The sequence below is a fragment of the Diadema setosum genome, chromosome 4 (assembly GCF_964275005.1).
Source record: "Diadema setosum chromosome 4, eeDiaSeto1, whole genome shotgun sequence".
Lineage (NCBI taxonomy): Eukaryota > Metazoa > Echinodermata > Echinoidea > Diadematoida > Diadematidae > Diadema > Diadema setosum.
In genome coordinates, this window is record NC_092688.1 from 44,720,573 (window position 1) to 44,741,707 (window position 21,135).

Consider the following 21,135-nt stretch of genomic DNA (forward strand, 5'->3'; position numbering starts at 1 on the left):
AAAGCTGGAGCCAGAACAGAAACACTTATGGGATATCGGATCATCTTTTGATCCTGCCAATAACCTGCGAATATACTCATTCTTGAAAGAGAGTGAGAGTATGTCTGTGTGTGTTTGTGTGTGTGTGTGTGTGTGTGTGTGTGTGCGCGTGTGTGTGTGCGTGTGTGTGAAACACGAGTCTAATATTTACCTACTCGTTTTCCCCAGACTGCTGTGTGTTGACGAACGAGGCGCCACAGCGAATCAATAAAAAAACCCAGTCGAAGTTTGCTCGCTTCTTGACCGGACAGACCGGTACAGGGACGGAATAGAAAGGTATAATGTGACGGTTGAGGAGTATGGGGAAGGGGGATGTTGGGGGGGGGGGGTAAGGGCGGTACTTTATAACACTTATATGACCACCCTTTCTCTCTTGTACTTCTGCTTCTTACACCTTCCACTCGTTTTCACTTCCATTATGCGTTCTTTCTCTTGGCAGAAGCAGGTGTGGGTGTGGAACGGGAAAAGGAAAGACCAGAACACGAAAAAGCACCAATAATGTTTACTTCGTTCATCCCCTCCCCGACAATTTATTGTCCAACCTATAGTATTCTTACTGACTGACTGCTGATGTGTTGTGATTTTCGTAGCTTTTCCGAAAACGAACAAAAAAAATGGGTTTTCTTGGCCGATTTCATGGCCGATTCGTGACCGATACAGTTTATTCCCGCATACATTCCTTTGATCAATTTAGGATTTCAAGTTCATCATTAGGAAGACCGGATGTGAACATGGTGAATACTTCATTCATATACATCTTGTGTTTTCAGTTGGCTATGCAGGTGATACTTAATTATGGACACCTGTATATTTGCAAGAACGATAGCGTCGTGTCTTTTTTTTTAATACATAGATACTACTAATTCGGCTTACGCTAGACGTGATTTGTGGGAGTGAGAGTTCGATATTGCTATCATTTAGTCAGTAACAATGTTCTCTTATCATTTGAAACCATATTTTTCTAATTCTTATGCTTATTTTTTTAGGCGAAGTATTTATGAAATGAGCACCAAAATTTCCAGGTATTGTGATTATTTCATGTTAGGTATTGATTGTATGTGTGCGAATGTTTCCCCTACAAATAGAAAATGTTTCAACACAAATTAGCGGGTACTTTTCTTTATTCCACGAGTCAGTGTTTGTATTATTCAGTTGCCTTAAGTGATGATCATTAAAGGTATATGCCTCTTGAAACTATCTATCTCAGTTAAGTGTTTTTACAAGAGGATTGCCCATCAAGAACCGATATTGTTAGTGACAATTTCTTTAGGAGCTGGTATCAGATTTCGTTCATAGTGGCGATACGGAGCAACTACTTTTACACGCTGCCTTCCGTGCTGTGAAACTTGCACAGACGTGGAGAGATTTCATGACCACTCGTATCACTCGAAAGTATTGAGAATATTGGAAAGGAAGAAGGTAACGCAGGCGTGGCAGAAATTAGAATATAACAGAATGTATGTTTGGAATGTAAGCTTGGACAGCATTTCGTTAGGGGCATCTCGATCCATAACAATATGCAAATTGATATTGAGTTTTGCTTAATGAGATCATTAGACTATCTTCGAGATTGTTCGGGCGAGGAAATTTGGTCGTAACAATTCTCTGATAGAATCCGAACTAAGGTCCTAGTAGATGCCGACACATGTTGAAGAAAAACAAGCCATCCACTCCGACCGTTTTTTTTTTCCTTCCCTTTCATGCTCTTTGCTGCTTCTGAGAGATTAACGCGACCAGCGCACACCGCAACGTGCGCGGGTTAGTCATGATCAGAAATTATGCGAACATTAATAACCAGTCGGCCATTTTGGAAATGAGTCATTCGTAGCAGACAACGATACTTGTTTGGATCTTTCCCTTTCTCCTCACCCTGATTCGTTCCCCCTTTGCTCATTCTCTCTCCTCAGCTTCCTTAATAACACACCCGTTGCAAAATTTGCACAGTGTGACGCCGGAATGGGACTGCTAATAAGTGTTAGACGAGAACACGGTAGGGAAAGTGAACGCCGAGTTTTGTATATAGGACAGCAACGAGGCTGACGTCTTTGACTTGTGCGAGGTTCCGAAATCTGTGGTCTATTCGATTTGTCATGAGCGCGAGTGTGTTACCGCAAGTTGTGTTCGGGTGACGAGTTGAAGTTCTCTGCGAGGTTGCATTCGTAGTCTCTGCTGTTACACATGCATACGTTTCCTATAGCTTATAACATGGCTAGTTATGGAAGTCTTGATGGCCAAGCAATTTTGAAAAATCGGTTGGGCGTGAAGACGAAAAAAATATGACTAGTCTGGATTGATATTATCTCGATACGATTTCGCGGAAAAATGTGACGTGGGGCGTTTGTCTAATGCCTGAATTTCTCACCCTGCCCAGAAGGAGCGCTGTACGTCACTGAGGGAAAGCTAACTCTCTCTTTTGCTCACTCGAGTTCGCTCGTGTGTTGTGTACACTTTTTGCATTATCGGCGCAGCGGGTCTTACTGCGTGAGGCGGCAACTCAATGCCAAGGCCGTCGCAGCGGGCTGGGGAAGAACGGGGCTGGAACGCGCCAGCGCGCTTGCGGAGCCGTCCGACCTACCGCTGCTCGGTCTTGTAATAGGCGAGCGCACTGCAGAGCTGTGCGCAGCACATATTCCTACATAGAGAGGATTATCAAATCGCAGTAAGACACCTGGGGTGATTTTAACAAGCAGGGGCAAGAGGAGAGAGAGAGAGAGTGGAAGAGGGAGAGGATAAGAGAAGAAGAGACGGAGGGAGAGAGTGAGGAAAGGAGAGAAGGAAGGAGAGAAGAGGAGCAGACTATGCGTAAGAGTTCAAGTTCAGTTTCATTAAATAGACAGTGGTTTGAGACGGCATGATTCCAGTTCGATGAACATCGGTCCCAGAGCTGCGTCTTAAAGGCGGCACATCGCAAGACGGTAGAATGTCTTAACCCACTTATTTTTTGCTTCTCATTCTTGGTTTTTTTTTTTTTTTTGCCTTGGTGAATCGTTTTCCAGTTCAGTCAGGATGCATAACGAGGCGAACATTCTCACACGCACTAATATTTGTTTTGTTCAGAAATTCCACACCGTTATCTTTTATCCCAATTTTGATGGCTGCTGTAATGAGTGTTACATGCGGGTTGGCATCCCCCCAAACCATGCTATTTTTCCCATTTTGCGGGCAAGATCATTTTCATGTTGCCTGACGACAACGGTGGGCATAAATTAGAATCTTTTGAGACCTTCCCATGTTCTACTTCGAGTGGAGAGTTCAACAGGTTGGCCAAGATTATCCCACTTGAAGAACATAGAATCCGGTTGAACAATGATGAGCCTAATACTAAGCGATTAAAGAGAATAAGAGAAAAGACGATACACTGTGAGTACGAAAACGGGAAATGAATAGGGTGGCTCTTCCTGCCAGAAAAACCTTGGTGGTCATTCGGTAGCTTCTTGAACCTGACCCTACGACCCTGGTAGGTGAAGGGTCATGTGAAGCGGGTGGTCGGTGATTGGTGGATGGAAGTGTGAATGAGAAAAGCAGAGGCCGTTGAGGGCTCTGGCGAGGCATCGTATGTGACAAGGTGTCAGGCGGGTCTAGCGGAAAGCTGAAGCCGAGAAAAGTGAGAAGAAGAAGATGAAAAAAAAAAAAATCTCGACCTACCTCAGCCAGTTTAAAGCAGCATGATTATCTTGTTTGCATTCATTCTAGTGGAGTAAGGAAATCCATCTATTTATCGGTAAGTCGGCCTATGTTGTTTTTGTCAGTCATGAAACTCGCTTTTGTGATAAACATTTCAAATGGAATACTAGTATCTGGGATCTATCTGTACATCATACCAGCCGTGTCATTAAACGGTTATCATCCCCGTCGCTAATCCACACCAAGAAGACAAAAAAGAAAAAATAAAAATAAAAAAGAATGGGGGTTGCAGTAGTCATTGGACGGTACGACTCTTAATGTGAAATGAGCCAAGAGCTCGCGAACCCGCCTTTGATCGAGACTTTTCCGACTCATTCTAATGCTCATACCTATGTGGTGACGTTAGCGTTGCCTAAGATAGTCGCACATTAAAGGGAACATCCATGCCTTGTACAAGTCGACTTTGAGGGCGCTGTTTAACAATGTGTCACATGTGGACAAATTAAGCATAATTACGACCGGTATATGTGTCCCTGATATTGTGGGAAAAAGAAGCTATGTGGACAAAAAAAAAAAAAAAAAAAAAAAAAAAAAAAAAGATTCGTAAGTAATTGATTTCACTGCCTTTTTTTTTTTTATACAATTCATTTTATTTGAGTGATCTTTCATCTACTTGAACGCCTTTGCACAGCTCGGTCAGCAGAGTTTAACTTCTTCAAGATTGAACCACTACTAGTTTTGGCAGGGTCTTGATAAAGAAAAGAAAGCTAAACAAACAGAACAAGAGAAACTAGTATGAGAACAAGTGAGAAAGTTGTGGAATTTGTAAATTTTGACATGATTCTGTGAAACAATATTGATCACAATCACAGATGCAAGGCAAAGAAGGATATCATGGCGATATCACCCCACAGCTGTTCTCTGCTTAGAACCTAAAATGTGGTGAAATCGCCCCATTTTGCCGATAACTCAGCAACGATCGCATGATTACTGCCTCCCTTCACAAAATCATCAATGCTAAATCAACACAACCCTTGAACAACGTTATGTGAAGAGTATTACAAGTGTCTTCGTCATGACGTCACGTGAATACAATGAAATACAGATGAAGATTTGCGGCGAGCGAATGGGAGAGTGACTATTAAGGGGAATATATTAAGGTATGAGAGCATCATCTCATCTGATGAACATTTGAGACTGACACAACATCGACGTTCTTTGGAATCATGTCAAACTTTAATCCGTGATACTTTTCTTACAAACTTATAAGTCAATGTGATGAAATTTCGTCGAATCTATGTGTTTGATTCTAATCTGTTCACCAAGGTAGACTTGAACATAATTCTTATAAGAGCGGGTTTTTACTTTAATGCATCTTGCTTTCTCTCTCTCTCTCTCATATCCGAACAGGTAAGAGAGACAGTGGAATTGTACTATTTTCCAATAGACGACCATATAAACTTAATTTCCTATCGAGACGGGTCATTATCGAAGCCTCTGCCCACGAGTTCTCGCCTAATTGTTGGACAAACGAGAAGCCGATCGAGTCCATCATGGCGGCAGCGTGCAGATCGGCATAGGAGTAGGCCTACTCCACCAATCTTGTCACGGATTATGTATTACGCATAGGCCTTCCATGAACTTTAACGGGTCCTACGTCACCTGCAAATCATGCGCTGTGGATGATCCGCTGTTGAATAACCGTTCTCACGTATTTCGACGACCGATCAACATATAGGGCACCATTCCCTAATCAGGTGGGGACATTACTGCCCTGCATATCAATAGCTTGTCACGGTCGCATAGACTTCGTGTTCTATACGTTGCAATGAATGATCTATAATATCGTCAACACCAACATAATAATTATGAAAGCTGTAATGATATGTTTCTGTAATTGGCCGGCAAAACATAATTAAGGAGATATATGGGGGAGGGGTTTTTTATAGATTGCATCACAGTTTTGTTGTAGGTGCACTTACGGCGTGCTCTTCTAATTGCGATGACGTCACTCTGGGAGATCAGGGAGCCTTGTTAACTCCCTCGCTCCCAAAGCCTATGATAGTCATACTGCTCGGCGTGTCTGCCTTCAGCTTGGTGGGAAGGGGTTTACCCACAACACCATCCCCCCGTCCCGGTGTAACTTTGGTGAAAATCGAAGTAACAGGTGTCTGACACAGCGTCCGATATGCAGTCGAAAATGATCGTGTTTCTTGCCTACTCGAGGACGAGGAAATTGTTTGCTTCAATCGTTCGTGCACCAAGACATACGAGATCAGAATGCTGGTGATTAATATGTAATTGTTTCAATGGTCTCTAATGTGTGATTGTTTCGGCGCTTTGCCAAACCCAGGCATTTAGTTGGCGTAATACAGGTGAGGTTTTGTGGCCGGACTTATCACCCGCCGTAGGTCAAAGTTCACGAACCACTTGATGGTGTGGCCGGAATGGTATAGCTGAGTTTTTTTTTTCATTAAATTTTATTTGATTACTCATTATCATTTCGGCATCGTGGATGACAAAGTGGTTTGAAGGTAAGTTTACGTGTTCATGATAATATCAATCATTCACCACAGAGCGAAGACGTATGCACCTTGCATTATGATGTCATTCTCGTCGGTCGAAGAAGGATTTGCGTCTAAAGAAAGGTTTGAATTTTCAGTCGATGAAATCGCCTGACTGCAGAGACTTGACTGGTACTGACTCAGTGATGTCAACTTCAGGTTATTCATCCGTTCTTTCCGTCCTTCTTTCTTAACTTCCATCTGCTGAAATGGAGACTAGGGCCCGACAGAATGTCGAGCTTAGTTCAAAGGTTGTGCGGGAGATGTAGTCCCCGGAAAGTTGCAGGAGGAGGCGCGGCTTCCAAGGACGCCCCTTAACCTTGACCGTGATAGCTCCGAGCCCCCGTCGCTTTTTTTTTCTTTCTTTACTCTGTCTCTTCTTGGCCTTCTTCTCCTTTCGTACGCGAGACGAGCGAGGAGGAAACGACGGCAGTCAGAGACCACCTCGCCTCGCTCCGTCTCGGGTCACCGGGTTTCGCGGACGCTTTCCCGTCCCAGGTGTTAATGCATTCCGCGGTTATCACACCAAAATATGTTTTATCATAATTTCATGGTTCGAAGTCCACTGAGACCACAGCACGAACGAAAAGAAGTAGAGGGAGAGGGAGAGAGACAGGGAGGGTGAGAAAGAGAGACGAGGGTGGGGTTAGGTTCATGACATAATAACTGATCAAAGTTCTAATTAGTTCACACGTCTTCGTCAGTTTCTGTTTGCAGCCGATAAGTGTCGTGGTGGAAAATAAAGCGCGGGAAAGTTTGTGTCATTCTTGGGCTACCGTGGGTCACTCGCGTCTGAAGCACATCTTTATGTTTTTCTTTGTCGTCCAACCATCCCACATTCATTACAGACCGAAGAAAGAGGAGAGAGACGGAGCTTATGCTCGAATTTGATGTTGATGTTATTTTCTCTTTCTTCCCTCTCTTCTCTCGCTCGGCAGAAATGTGTTAACTAGCGAGACACATGTCCTTGTTTGGTGAAAAGTGTTGACGATTTTCGCAGCTTTGACAATCGGGTTGGGTCGTGGGCTGCCATCGGGGGCGCTAGATTTAACTGGCAGTGTCTTGCCAAGTGCCGCATTTGGCGCTGTGCGAATAGCGTCTAAAACCAGGCCAAATATGGGCGAGCTGTGATGCGAAGGCGATGAACCGACAGGTTTCGGGTTTTCACACCTCTCTTCGCCAGTCTGTGTCACTCCACCTAGGTGTTTAGCTTGGAATAACACACCGAGTGCTCGCTAGTACAGAGCTAGAAACGTTAATGTTTGATTTTCGTTTGTTGTTGTTGTCGATGCTAATATTAACTGCTCTGCAGCGTTGGAGTATAGCTGCGCTAAGAACCACACGCACGAGAGTAACTTTCCCCCCATTCCCTATAGTAAAGTCACCAACTAAAACAGCAGTAACAAAGTCGCAGAAGTTCAACCACCATAATTGGATGTAACAGATTTGCAATTGCACACTGAAATTAAGTGCACCTTTGGGATGATGAAAATTAATGGTTTGCCCATTTCCGTCATAGAGACGAGCTTTTCATCGTGCTGCTAAACCGTTTTCAGTATCATCCACCCTGCTTACATATAATATATAAAACCAACAGTTTTGGCACGAGTTCTTGTCACCGCCTCTACACGTCTCATAGCGGCTAACCGCGACAAGACCTGTGGGGGAGAATTTTTAAATAGAGCGCCCCCAATCGACGACAAGCAGTACACGTTACAGAGTTCAAGTTCGTTTGCCACGGAGTTTCCGTTATCGAGATCAACGCTGCAGGTATATTATAGAGTGATGATGTTCCTTCATAAGCCTATCCCTTCATACGCCAGGCATGTTGGCTCTGATGTGTATGGTACGCACATTGTCCTTGTTGCTAGAATATCTCAATGGGTTTGGAAAAATTGAAAAAAACAAAACAAACAAACCAAAACAGAGACAAACCGCTCCCATACTTCACCAAAATTAGCACAATTTGAGCAGAACACGTAACACTTCTTCTTGTGTCGGTTGACTGGCATGTAACTAACGGGCTAATCAGTTGCATTTACAAACCCAATCCCTGCATGAAATGTGTAGTACAGGTACAAACTACCCATTCTTTCGTACTCTCAGTCTTCATATTTAATATATTAAATTCAATGAATACAAATATTTTCTATATCACCATTTTTTTTGTCGCTCTCTCTTTTCACATCTTGATAGACGATCCTGAATTCGATGCATAAATACCAACCTCGTTTCCACATCGTCAAAGCCAACGACATCCTCAAGCTGCCCTGGAGTCAATTTCGGACGTTCGTCTTCAGAGAGAACGAGTTTATCGCTGTCACGGCTTACCAGAACGAAAAGGTGAGAAGACTGCTAGCCTACTTTCATTTCATTTTTCTTCTCTATTATTTCTGTCACGCCATGGTAATCTACTTCACGCGTATGTGTGTCTTTTTGATTAGTTGTGTGAATTCGGTTTCTCTCTCCACCCCGAAATTATATAGAAAAAAAATAAATATAATAGTTATTGACTTCATAACGTATTCGTTTGCTTGTGATGCCGTTGCAAACTTGTGTGCATCCTCAATTGTCACGGTTTCTTCGATTTTTGCTTTTTGTGCATTGATTCTAATCACCACGTGCCGAGTCTGTTTCGGACGCATTTTTTTTTTTTTTTTTTGCAATATTAAAGGTGTGTATATATTGGTATTCTAAGCATCAGTTCTATCTGCTGTAGCACCGTGGTCACTGGTGACATCGAGAGCTAAAGTTTGTGAAAATGACTAGATATTACTACTTGCTCAGAACAAGATCGTTGTATACAATGCACACAGACACACACCAATATGTAAAGATAGAGAAAATATCGGATTGATTTACTGTTAGAGGATGTGCATGAATACAAATTATGCTATTCTTGAAAAAGCAATCCTCAATTCATCTAATCTACGTGCTCTGTCCTTCCAATGATTAATGCAGAAACGGAAATGTATCGTGTGAATGTACTGGTACTTAGATCATGTTATGCGTCTGCCAGCTGACTCCGAAATGCCAGTATACGTTTCCAATCAAGAAACGCGTACATTTCAGTAACATACTGTATTCAAATTGCCAGCTTATAGAGACACGGTTGTATTTTGCATTCTCATAATCTCAATTCATGCAAAATCAAACCACTATTGCATTTTATTCGCTGTTGTAATTTACACACTGCTTCTTATTTATGTTACGAGAATGTAAGTCCAAGACTAGCTCTAACCCTATAATCATATTCATATTATGCCTATTATGAAATATTACATTAAGAGCAAAAAGAATAACGAGAAATAATCTTTTTGTGTGTGTGTTTTTTTTCTTTGTCATAACATAGCAGAATTTTCAAAAATGTAAATAAATAAATAAATAAATAAATTAGCTTAATAAGATCGGACAGAATTATTTGTCATTCTCGTTGAACACCGTCGCCATTTACTTTCTAGCCGTGATAGTGATATTAACAGAAAAAGAATTTATTATGTCAAGTGTATAATGTTAATGCAATTAATTACTTTGTGCTTCGGGTATGTTTCCAGGGTTGTTGTTGTTGTTGTTGTTGTTGTTGTTGTTGTTTTTAGTTGTACCGTAATTCAGCTATTTATTGGTGATAATTTGGATAGTGTCTTGATGCAAAGGGTGTTTGAAGTGGATGGTTTTCTGGTGTTTCGCTACTTTGCTGTTAAATGACCAGTCCTAATCGTGCCAGTTGTAGCTTGAAAAGGGGATAAATGTGTCTTACCGGTCAAGATATTGCGCGCAAGTCAGTCAATAAGCGTGGTGCGAATTTCGTCTTCTGTAAAGATGCAAAGATGCGTGGGATACTGCCGCCATGATAATACACTGTAATGATGGGGTTTACGAAGGCGAGTAAAATTAAGGAGGAGGGGAGAGGAAAATTCTGCGTTCGCTGAACTGGCATCGAGGTTAAAAAGAAAAAATGACACTCGGCGTTTTCTGGGTCCGTCATTATTAGATGTTATTGCGTCCAATCATAATCTTTTGCCTTCTGGTTACAAGCGATATTGTTGGATTACTTCTTCCTGCCGCTGCCCAAGAGCCCCTTGTTCAGTCACGGGTTGAATATTTTCTTTCCAGCCAGCGATGATGGATTCCTCTGTTCCAATTACTCTCGTCGTCCTTCTTTGAGCACCTCGAGAACGAAATTGAAAAATGGATTTCGAGCATCGCGTCATGAGCGTGATACGGTTTTAGTAGATTTTAATTTCCCTCTCGTCGCGAGCTCTCATACCGTCCTATACCAGCACCAGCGACGGTTTCTCCCCTCCGACGCCACCGGGCTTAGCGGTCGACGCCCACTGTGTCATTTGTCCAAACCTCCAAGACTAACCATGGCTGGGAATAAAATGAGAGGCGTCTTCTCTTAGCGAGCTTTTTTCTTCATCTTCTAGCAGTGAGGTGGGACATGAGATGTCCATGGCTCTTTCTCCACTGGCGTCGAGTCCGCCGACGGTCTGGATGGAGAAACCCGCGGGTCTCAAACTTCCCTTTCACTTGAGGGAATGAGAGAAATGTTCTTTTTTATTCTGATGATAAGCCTGAAAGTCAACCCATGAAATTTTAAAAGGGGATATATTCAGCATATCCTTCCTAAAAAAAAAAAATATTTAAAAAATCCCTCTGTTAGATGTCGTAGGCCGAATTGCCTCCATTTTATTAAGCGCTTCTTTCTCCCCACTCGACTTCGATGCAGTGCAGCGCGTGGGCGAACCTCAGAAAAGGACTTTGTGACACCGAAATAATCCCTGGGTGAGGATTAGGGGTTTGGTGCGATTTGTCTATTCTAAGCACTTTCTTCATATCCCACGTCAAAGAAGGATAAACAGGGGTAATTTGCGGCTGTGCCCCTTTTTGCCACAGTATTTTTGAAAAATTGCAGGGCAGAAATTTGATTTGTTTTTTAGTCGGGGAGTCATATCGTCTTCCTCGCCATCAGACATTAAGGGTACACTCTTGTGTGTCTGTCAGCTGGGAAGGTGATGCAATCTCGAGTTTTCTCGAGGATACAACGCCTCGATTCGGATCCGGCGAGATGGGAAGAGATTTGCTTTGATGCAGTTCTTATCGATCTGTGTCCCGCGTCGGCCGAGGCAAATTGCAGAATGATGACAAGCTCGCCACCCCTCTTATTAGTTATGTATTATGCAGGTAGCAGATTTATCAGTAAACATTATTTTACGAGGGTAATGAAGGAACGAAGGGAGGGGAAAGAGTGCGAAACAGGAGGATAGAAAGGTTTGCGTGGAATCTTGACTCATCTGGATGTCGAAATGTTATCAATCCAATTCATCAAACTAAATTTTTACTCGAGATGATAAGGGCTCGTGTATAAGCTAACCTGCCTTCTCTCTTTATCGAGAAGGGGGAGGGGAAAGGGAAAGGGGGGGGGGGGTCGAGGCAATGTTGAGTTCAGCGATATATATTACCATGGAAACGCGACCCTTATTATTGCACCGTCCTGATAAGTCATTTCCCCTGATAAATTTCGCCAAGGGGAAAAATACTGATGCCACCTCGTCGCCTCCCTTTATACGCAAATGCAGGTTGTGTGGAGTCGATCCCCGGGCTCATTAGATTAGTATGCAGGCTGGGGTGTCGGTTGCCTTTTAAAGGCGACTATTTGTGTAATGACGCGCACAAGCTCCCGCGCTGCTAAATTGTCACACCATTTTTCTCCCAAACACCCATTTACCGGGCATGTTGATCACACTTGTGAGTGACGGAGCTCATTACGATGTGGCCCGGCTCCGAAGACGTTAACGCGAAACGTGTTTATGACGCTGCCGACCGCTCCCCCACGCACCTTTTGCAGTCACCCCAGCACGGGCCGGGGCGCCTGACTAGAATCCACTCCCCTCCTCCCCAGCATCTCACCTTGTTCCTCTCCCTCCTCACCCCTTGCCTCCTCATCTATCTCCCCAGTCCCATTTCTCGAATTCATCTCTGCAGAGAGGTGGAAATTATTGCAAGTGTTGCGCGGGGACCGTGTTCATTACGAGAAGCAATTTTCTTCGAGGCGCGAGCCGTGCCATGTTCGTCGCACAATCGTGCCGGGCGACTCCCGGGCGTGATACCGCTCGTCTGTCCGCCCTAACACCTCCCTTCTCTCTACCATTCCCCTAGGGACAGAGTTTCCCGCCAAGCGTGTCAACCAGACATTACTTAGAATTCCAAACTCGATTGTATCTTCGGCCGCGGCAAGTTTCCCGCCAAAAATGAGAGAAGATTAAAGCGCTCATCGAACGCTTCGATGATAGAACGCAAGAGTTGTTGTGGTTGTTTTCTTTAAAGCGAGGAAAGAGGGGAAGACAAACACATTATGAGATATTGAAATGTCCTGCCATACCCTCTCATATTGGTACTCCTTGTTTGTATCGTAATCACGTTTTTCGATTAAACTTCGAAGCTGTCTTTTCCACAGTGATGAACTGCCCAAACACGAACTGCTTCTGCTTTTCTCACCAGCGCGCGCACCTTTTATGGTTATAAATTCATTGCATCGAACACGTGTGATCTCGGTGTAATCATTCCGCGCGCTCACGTTAGGCGGACAAACTATGTATGTTCTGCGGTTTTTTTTTTTTTCCTGTTGGGAGTAGCATAACACCTCTCGCGCCAGGCGCAAGATTTGGTGGCATCTTGGGCACTGCTTTCCCCTCCCACGTAATTCGGCGATGGAAAATTGAAAATGCGATTGGATTTCATGAGATAATGGCCATTAGGGACCTCTTTCAAAGTATCTCCACTCTTTATGCGTATGAATATACTATTATCTTTTTTTTTCTTGCTGTTTTCAATCATTGTCGACCTACAACCTGAATATTTGGTGGTGATTCTAGTAGCGAATCGTGATTTGTTGCTTCAATTAAAGCGTTAGCCATTTACACGATACCACGCATAACTTGGAAAATACAGTTAACAATATCGTCTTTACTATCGTTTCCCCAAATGACCGTTTTATTATGCTTGTATGCGGTATAATACCGTGCAAAGTTGATTCTTGTAGCACACTACTATTTTCGAGTACGTAATTCCTCCTAACCCTCACTTAGCACGCGATTCTAAATTTCTACTGATGTTGTGTGCAACCATAATTGCCAATGAGTCAATGCAAACTATTTATTTATCTACTTATTTTTACCTCTCTTTTTTTTTTCTTGCCACAGATCACGCAGCTCAAGATTGACCACAACCCATTCGCCAAAGGTTTCCGGGACTCAGGTGCCGGAAAGCGGGAAAAGAGGTGAGCAGGTGTCATCAAATGAAATAAGTTTACTATGCTGCACCATGAAATATACATTTTTTTGGGGGAAAAATGATATATATATAAATATTTGTACAAAGTGAGCTGGGAATTAGCAATTCCTTCATTGCAGTAAACACGTTATCGTACACTTTGCTTAAATATTTAAGAATTCCAGTAAATCTACGGGGGTCCCTTCGGAATATAATGATGCCAGTAAGTTGAATGTAGAAATCGATTCCCTCAACGGGATTTGAAATGCGCAGGTTTGAAACGCAAGCACTGCCCAGGCGTTTGGAAATTATTGGTTAATCCGATGATCGCCGATACTGGCTTGATTACAACAGGTGTTTATTACACTAATCCTCGTGATACAGCAGTGCTCAAGAGAAGTCCTTGGGTTCTTGAATAGCTCAGACGAGTTAGCCATTAGGCAATCCCGTTTTCGTCACCGTGAATATACAGGAAATTGGCAGCGGCTAGTTGGCATGGAGTGCAAAGAAGTATGGATACATCTGGTGGAAATTTGGGGCATTCGTTTAAAGAGCGACGCGATGATTACAGACTCTGATTGTAATATCGAGAGGACAAGAAACTTTGATCGAAAATGAAGCGTAAAGAGTATAAAAAAAATATCGCAGAATGCAAACCGATGTGCAATTTCAAAGAATAAGTTTTGTTGAAGAGTGACGGGTTTTTATTGTTGGCATACAGTCAGTCTCATCTGGGCTTGGGTTGGTTCATTCCTCTCGTCATGACTGGCAACAAAAACGTGCTAGATGTCGATAGTACCTTGATACTTTCGTCCTGGTAAGATTAAAGTTAACAAAGGTGTGGTCGCGTACATCTTGGAAGCTTCTACTCCTCCTAACCTTACAATTTGTTTCGATAATTCCCATTCCACGTAGTTTCATATTCTCACCCATTCACACTACTTCCTTTCAAATGAAATGACCGCCGTTAATGAGAGCAATCATAGTCCGAATCACTTATTTCCAGTTGGTTTGAATATCATTATCAGGGGGCATCCTACGGCATACGCCGACGCCTCAAACCCCAAACTCTCCTTGGATACTTCGAAGTGACAAACATTGCATTTTATTATGTCACGGGGAGGACCCCATGCATATACTCTCTCCGTCTCATCACCATTATTATTACCGAATCCATTCACGGAGCATCTCTTAATAGAAGCCGCTATGAATCAGCAGACTTTGGTGTTACTCGCACGGTCTCTAATCACGCCATTAACAAGGGTTGTTTAATTTAATCATTTCCTTCCCCACCCGCGTGTTTTAATTCCCTCATTGACATTATCGCAGCCTCTTGGATCGGTCACTAGGCGAGTTCTCCCGAAAAAGGCGCGCTTTTGTTAACTCGTGCGTGCTTTGCCTTACACGTTTTCCCGCCAGCATACAGCAGAGCGTATTAAAGTTTATTTGGATCTTTATGATGCTGAACATCAATGCGAAACGGCGGCATACGACTCGTTCAAATTTAACTTTCGGAAAATAAAAAGAACGAATGAAGGGGGTTAACAGCCTTTAAGAACTTAGGGCGTACAGGTCAAACGCGAAAGGTTGATCACCTCACGATCAAGGAAGGCGCCTAGAAGTTCGCGAAGACACTCTCACAACAGCCATCATATTTTGGAATGTACTTTCATGGCGTCACTAAGATGTTCAAATGGAAAAGAAGGACGCAACCGCAAAAAAAGAAGCAAAATAAAACAAGAAAAAAAAAACAAAGCAAAAGAGAGGACGTTAAAAAAGTACATTGCAGGGGCACGAACTGTCAGTCTTGCGGTGCGATTACGTAATACTACTCCCTTCTTATTCTCGCCCGTGGCTCCAAGCTAGTCATAGCAGCGTTGTAAATGTACGAGGACACGGACTTCAAATTGGCAACATGCGTATCCACCTGTATCATTTTAGGAGGAGTCTAAATCAAAATATTTTACATCATTCAGAGACATATTAGATACTTCATGATCGAGAGTCCCCTCCCTCCTTGCGATTTCAAGTCAGTTGCTGCTGTATCTTGTTTTCGTCCCTTTCACCTCCTTTCTGGAGAACTGACCTTGTGAGAAGCTTCACCTACCTGTGTTTTAGCACGGGATTGTCCTCGGTGTCACATGTTTGTAAGGGTCATGTGACCAATATACAAGTGCAGTCGTTGTCAGCAGCTGCCCGTAATATTCTTCGGAGCCAGGCGCGATCTGGTGGCACCAACCGAACGAGCTGCTATCGCTCTGTGCGCTCACACCTCTCGACATGCTAACTCAGTGCGATTTGTATAAACACGGAGAGTATCCCTTACAGTGCACTTTTGTGCATGTATTACCCATGAGTGCTGATTATTGTCTAGCAGGTTAGGCTGGTAACCTTTTCAAAAGTGCAAATCCTTGCGTCACATTACACTACATTTACGTTGCCATTAAACCGTACATAACGGTCTCTCCATTTCTTGATGTAATAATACGAAAAATGCTTCCATTGATACATCAGCGGTGCATCAACAATTATTACCATTCAATCATGAGTATTAGTCTTAGACATTGCAAATCACATTTGATGTGTATCATGAAGACATCGGATATCTATCTATCTATCTATCTATCCATTTATCTATCTATCTATCTATCTATCTATCTATCCATTTATCTATCTATCTATCTATCTATCTATCTATCTATCTATTTATCTATCTATCTATCTATCTATCTATCTATCTATCTATCTATCTATCTATCTATCTATCTATCTATTATATCTACCTACCTATCTACCTATCTATCTATCTACAATATTTATCTATCTATCTATCTATCTATCTATCTATCTATCTATCTATCTATATATCTATCTATCTATCTATTTATCTATCTATCTGTACATTCATTTACCTCTTTTCATTGTTCTTTGGCGCTTGTATTTTTTTCTAAGCTGCACTCTACTGCAAAGTTACTTTGTTACAATTCTGTTGAAGATAAAACATTGTAGAATCAAATATTTATTTTACAACCCTGTTTATGGCAAACGTCCAAGTAATGAAACTTGTAGAGGAAATAAGCAAAATTATGCAATTCATTAGAGACGTGGGTTCGAGAGAGTAATGTTTCACTTCGACTCCAAATCCTTCATTATTTTGTACCTGTAACATCAATTGCGGTGCATAATTAATCATTCTCGGAAAGCATAATAAGCACGATTTCCTGCAGAAACGCGCACGCAAATTACATTTTTTGCACATTTTCAAGTACACAGGAACATTAAATGTTGAAGATTAATGATCAAACCAGTCTCTACGTTGCTTTGTGTGGATTTACAACAAGCAAAAGTTTCACAGATTCGCCTTGACTGTCACGTGATCGAAATGATTGTTTCGAAATCCATCTGGCATTATCACTGTGTAAACTTTCTTTTGACTTGACAAGAGTGTTGTTTATTATGTGTTCAAACTTTCTTTTTGGGTTGCTATTTGTGAATGTGATTACAGGCGGTTTCATCCATTTCATATGTGAGATAAATTTCCTAAAGAAAAAAGATGACCATAAAAGTTCGTGCTCTTAAACATGACCATTTGCACGATCTCCACAAGACACCTAGTGGCAGAAGAACCCGCAGTATATATGCTGGTACAATATCTATTATGTACATTAACAATTTTTTCTCATTGTAGGATTTTTTTTTTTTTGCCGTTTCAAATACTAACACAATTGTCCAATAAAAAATATTCCGCATGTATAATAGTCAGTCACCTGCTTCTAATATAAACGTTTACCCTCATAATGCGCAAATGTGCCATACTTCCTGAGGTCCATCAGTTTGCGTAAATAATTATTGATGATCACCGCCAGAACAATGCCATAAACTTTAAAAAACAAATGCTAATTTTCAAGGTAATCGTGGAGTAGATGAGATTACCTCTACACGAACATCAGAAGATAAGGGCAGTATGCTTATTTTTTTTTCGTTCGGTTTTTTTGAAGATCAGCAAGTGAGTTTAATCATCTTTACAGTATTTGATGATGGGTACTGCAAAATATCACGTTGTGTAGAATAATGCTTTTTGTCTCTTGGTCCGTTTTTTTTTTTGGGGGGGGGGGGTGGTCGTAAAGACAAAATGAAACGTGTTGCAGATGTGATGTGAAGTATCGTACCCTCCGAGTCTTAAAATTGCGTGATCACGGTCACGATGTAATTGAATAATATAGGATGGAGTCTGTGAGTCTGGTGGACGCATTAACTGCTTGATTACAAATTTTGAACAAAGAGCCATTTCCATTCCTTGTACTCGTTTGTTTGTTTTACTTTGGTTTCCATATTTTCGTGTTAATTTTCTGATTCACCTGATCGGAATCCTGAAACGCGCGTATTTTGATGACGAAGTGCATTTCTGTCTCAGAATGGGCGGAGTTCTGGTAAAATTTTTAGAAAGGGGGAGGCTGAAATTGCTTAGAGTAGAAGGTTACGGGACAAAAAACAAACAAACAAACAAACCCAACATTATGTGATACTGGTCACAGCAAATGGTGGCGTGAAACGGTTCATTATTCAGTTACAAATTGGCTTATATGCCACTATCGCATCAATGAAAAGCTAGGGAACGGGGTTTTTGATACACTCTGCTTACACCAAGGAGGTACTAGGCTAGTACCTCCTTGCTTACACCAGGAAGACAGAATCTTGTATCATTCACTTACGCAAAATTGCTTTCGTAGCTAAAGGAGTAAGTGATGGTGCGCAGTGATGTTTAAGTCACCATTTGTATTCCTCATGGGGGATACGACATGCATTCTGAAACATATCCCGGCAAATTTTCTCGCTGTTCTTTTCATTTCGGTTTCTGTGATGGCAAGGGATGGTGTCGGAAGGGAGGGAGGAATATTCAGCCTAGGTGACACAAGGTACGGCGGGGGCAAGACAGACACGTAAGTGGTGACGGGATATAAAAATGGAGTTCAAAGCAAAGCTGGTGCACCATTTGGCGCTGGTGGCTCGTTCGCCTGTATCCAGTTTCGTTTTATCGCTCGTGTAGGGTGTGGGGCTGACATTGGGGAAGCTCATTTTCGCGTGTCAAGAGCCCATAAAGCAAAAATGCTGTTACCACCGACTTGCAAAACTCTGACAATTACATAGCTTTTCGGGACGATTACGATATATGGCACTGTTACAATTTAAAGCCTAATATCTGATCATGAATAAAGAGAGTGTGCATTATTTTAAGGCGTCACGTTGAATTGTTCGCCAAGGTACTATATCATTACGATCACAAGATTCTTAAAAAGAAATCGAAATCATATACGAGCAAGCTGTTTTCCATAAAGGTATATTGATGTGCAAGAAAAAAAAAAAGAGCCAGCAACTCCGTATAGGAAATGATAGAATTAAGAAATGTCCTTCAGAAATTCGTATTGTCAAGGTCACAAATGATGTATTTACTCATGGATTCCATTGTTATCAAATGAAAAATAGATAAAAAGTACAGGCAACATATTTCCATTATTTCATTTCATTTTGATTTTTCATTTTTGTTCAAACTTTTTCACTCCTCTGTCAGCCGCATTCGGTCCATTCATTTGCAGAGTTTGTCACGCGGCAATTTTTCATCAGTTGTAATTTACGTTCAGCATCACGTGACTCGTAAAGATACAAGATCTCATGAATTAGGTATATGACGAAGACTAAAGGAGTGATACTACCTTTGACCCCTCTCCCTCTTAAAGAAAACACTGACCTGTTAATGATGTTTTCTATTTTTGATAGATGCAAACTTTGACCTCGTAAACTAATGACCCATTCACCATTATACTCTCAACTCAATCCTTCTTCTTCTTTCCATTCAAACTCGTGCAGGAAATACATCGGTGCTACCGGTACCTACGAAGCCGACACTCGCGACCCCGACGAACTCCAGAGTGACGGAGAGAACGACTCCGCTGAAGTCAGCACGACCAGTCACGATAAGCACGAAGGTACGATTGCGACGACGATTGCGATGTAACTCTATAGCTTGTCCTGTTGGCGATTAAAAGGGCAAATTATCTTCCTATATGCAATCAATCGTGAAGAACCGATAAAATTTTCATGAGTGTATCAACGATATGATATGCATCAGTTACTGGTATCGTTATTGTCATTCAGACAGTGAGCAAACTTCCTCAGAATGCGTCATCAGTGTACGCTTTGAATTGTATATAGTGTTGTATTCGATAATCAGTGCTTTTTTCATTCTTGTTTATTCTAACTGTGCATTTATTGTATGAAACTCGTTTTGCCCTATCAATGCAAACCATTGCAGTCTACGAATAACACTACTGCACTCTCATATTAGGCAAAACAGACAGATAAATAAATGGATGAATAAGTATTGCCCTTTTAATCGCTAGTGGAGAGGTGCTAGCAAGTGCTGAAGACAATGTACTAAGAATACCTACTGAAAATTCCTTACCTCAAACAGAAAAAAAAATCCCATTGTCAAGAGATAATGGTTAGAACTCAAATGAAGATTACTGTCTTACAAGACATATGTTTGCATGGATATGCAACTACATAACATGACGTTTGTAAGCTTGCCAAATGCTGTTGTTAGTTGTGTATAGATATAAAAAGTTAAGATCACAGATCAGCAGACCTTTGCTTCAAATAAATATCCAATGACTGGCGAATGATGATCCATTTGTGTATATGGGTAATTTTGACTTTAGATTTACTGCTATAGCACTCGGTGATTTCCCATAAACTCTGGTCCATGATCTTAACGGGAAAGGAAAGAAGTGTTGGAACTTGAGGTTGTGGAGGTGCATTTTGCCCATTTTTGAAGAGTCAGCACCCACACATCCACGGCAGATCGAGTCTTTGTGACCATCGCTCATGTATTGATTGAAGTTCTACCCTTGCATCAAACGTAGAATGTAATGAGGAATACGTCATCAATTAGAACGTCTACGTCACTAATACACAGCGCCATGAGGAGTGGAGTATATCTCTCGAAATCTTCTTCTTTATTGACATGTAAGCGACTTAGTCAGGTCAAGACAATGGGTCAAAAAAGAGATAGGGAAAGCAAAATCAGGCGGTTTCTTCATCTTCTTCCCTCTTTTTTTTTTTCTGGCCAAACCAGTCGTCTGTCCCCAACAAAATGCCGGCAGTGTATACACATATTATCTGACTGTTGAAGAAATGTGGCGACTTAAGATCAATGTTTGCGAATCTAGGCTCCCGGCTCCGCGCTCAGTTTGCGAGGGTTAAGAAACTCTAGGAGAGGATGGAGACGGAGGGGGAGAGAGGGAGAGGGAAAGATGATGAGGAAGACGGAGGAAGAGAAGGCAGATGGGAGGGGAGGAGGAGGAGGGAAAAAATGGATAAGCTGTGTAGGGGGGACTTCTCTCTGTAGCCATAGAGGCGGCAGGATGCTACGCTCCTCCGACACGGAAGACGTAACAAAATGCCCGCCAATTCATCATCACATGTAGGGCGCGGGGACGAGGGTATGAATGAGGTGGTAATGTGACGTGGAGGTTGGACGAGGGGAGGAGAGAGGGAGGGAGGGAGCGGGGCAAGACGACCAAGATGGAAAGAGAAAGAGGGGAGAAAGAGAGAGACGGGGTAAGAGATGGCAAGGGGG

The 21,135-nt window shown here is 42.1% G+C and overlaps 1 protein-coding gene across 1 annotated transcript in view; it reads left to right on the forward strand.

The window, feature by feature from the left end:
- LOC140227331 (uncharacterized) overlaps positions 1 to 21,135 on the forward strand; it is a 40,677-nt gene that overhangs the window by 17,881 nt on the left and 1,661 nt on the right. Inside the window, exons 3-6 of the mRNA XM_072307748.1 lie at positions 8,424 to 8,570; positions 13,430 to 13,506; positions 18,368 to 18,439; positions 19,365 to 19,483. Coding sequence (XP_072163849.1) covers positions 8,424 to 8,570; positions 13,430 to 13,506; positions 18,368 to 18,439; positions 19,365 to 19,483 — 415 coding nt within the window. The remainder of the gene's footprint in view (positions 1 to 8,423; positions 8,571 to 13,429; positions 13,507 to 18,367; positions 18,440 to 19,364; positions 19,484 to 21,135) is intronic.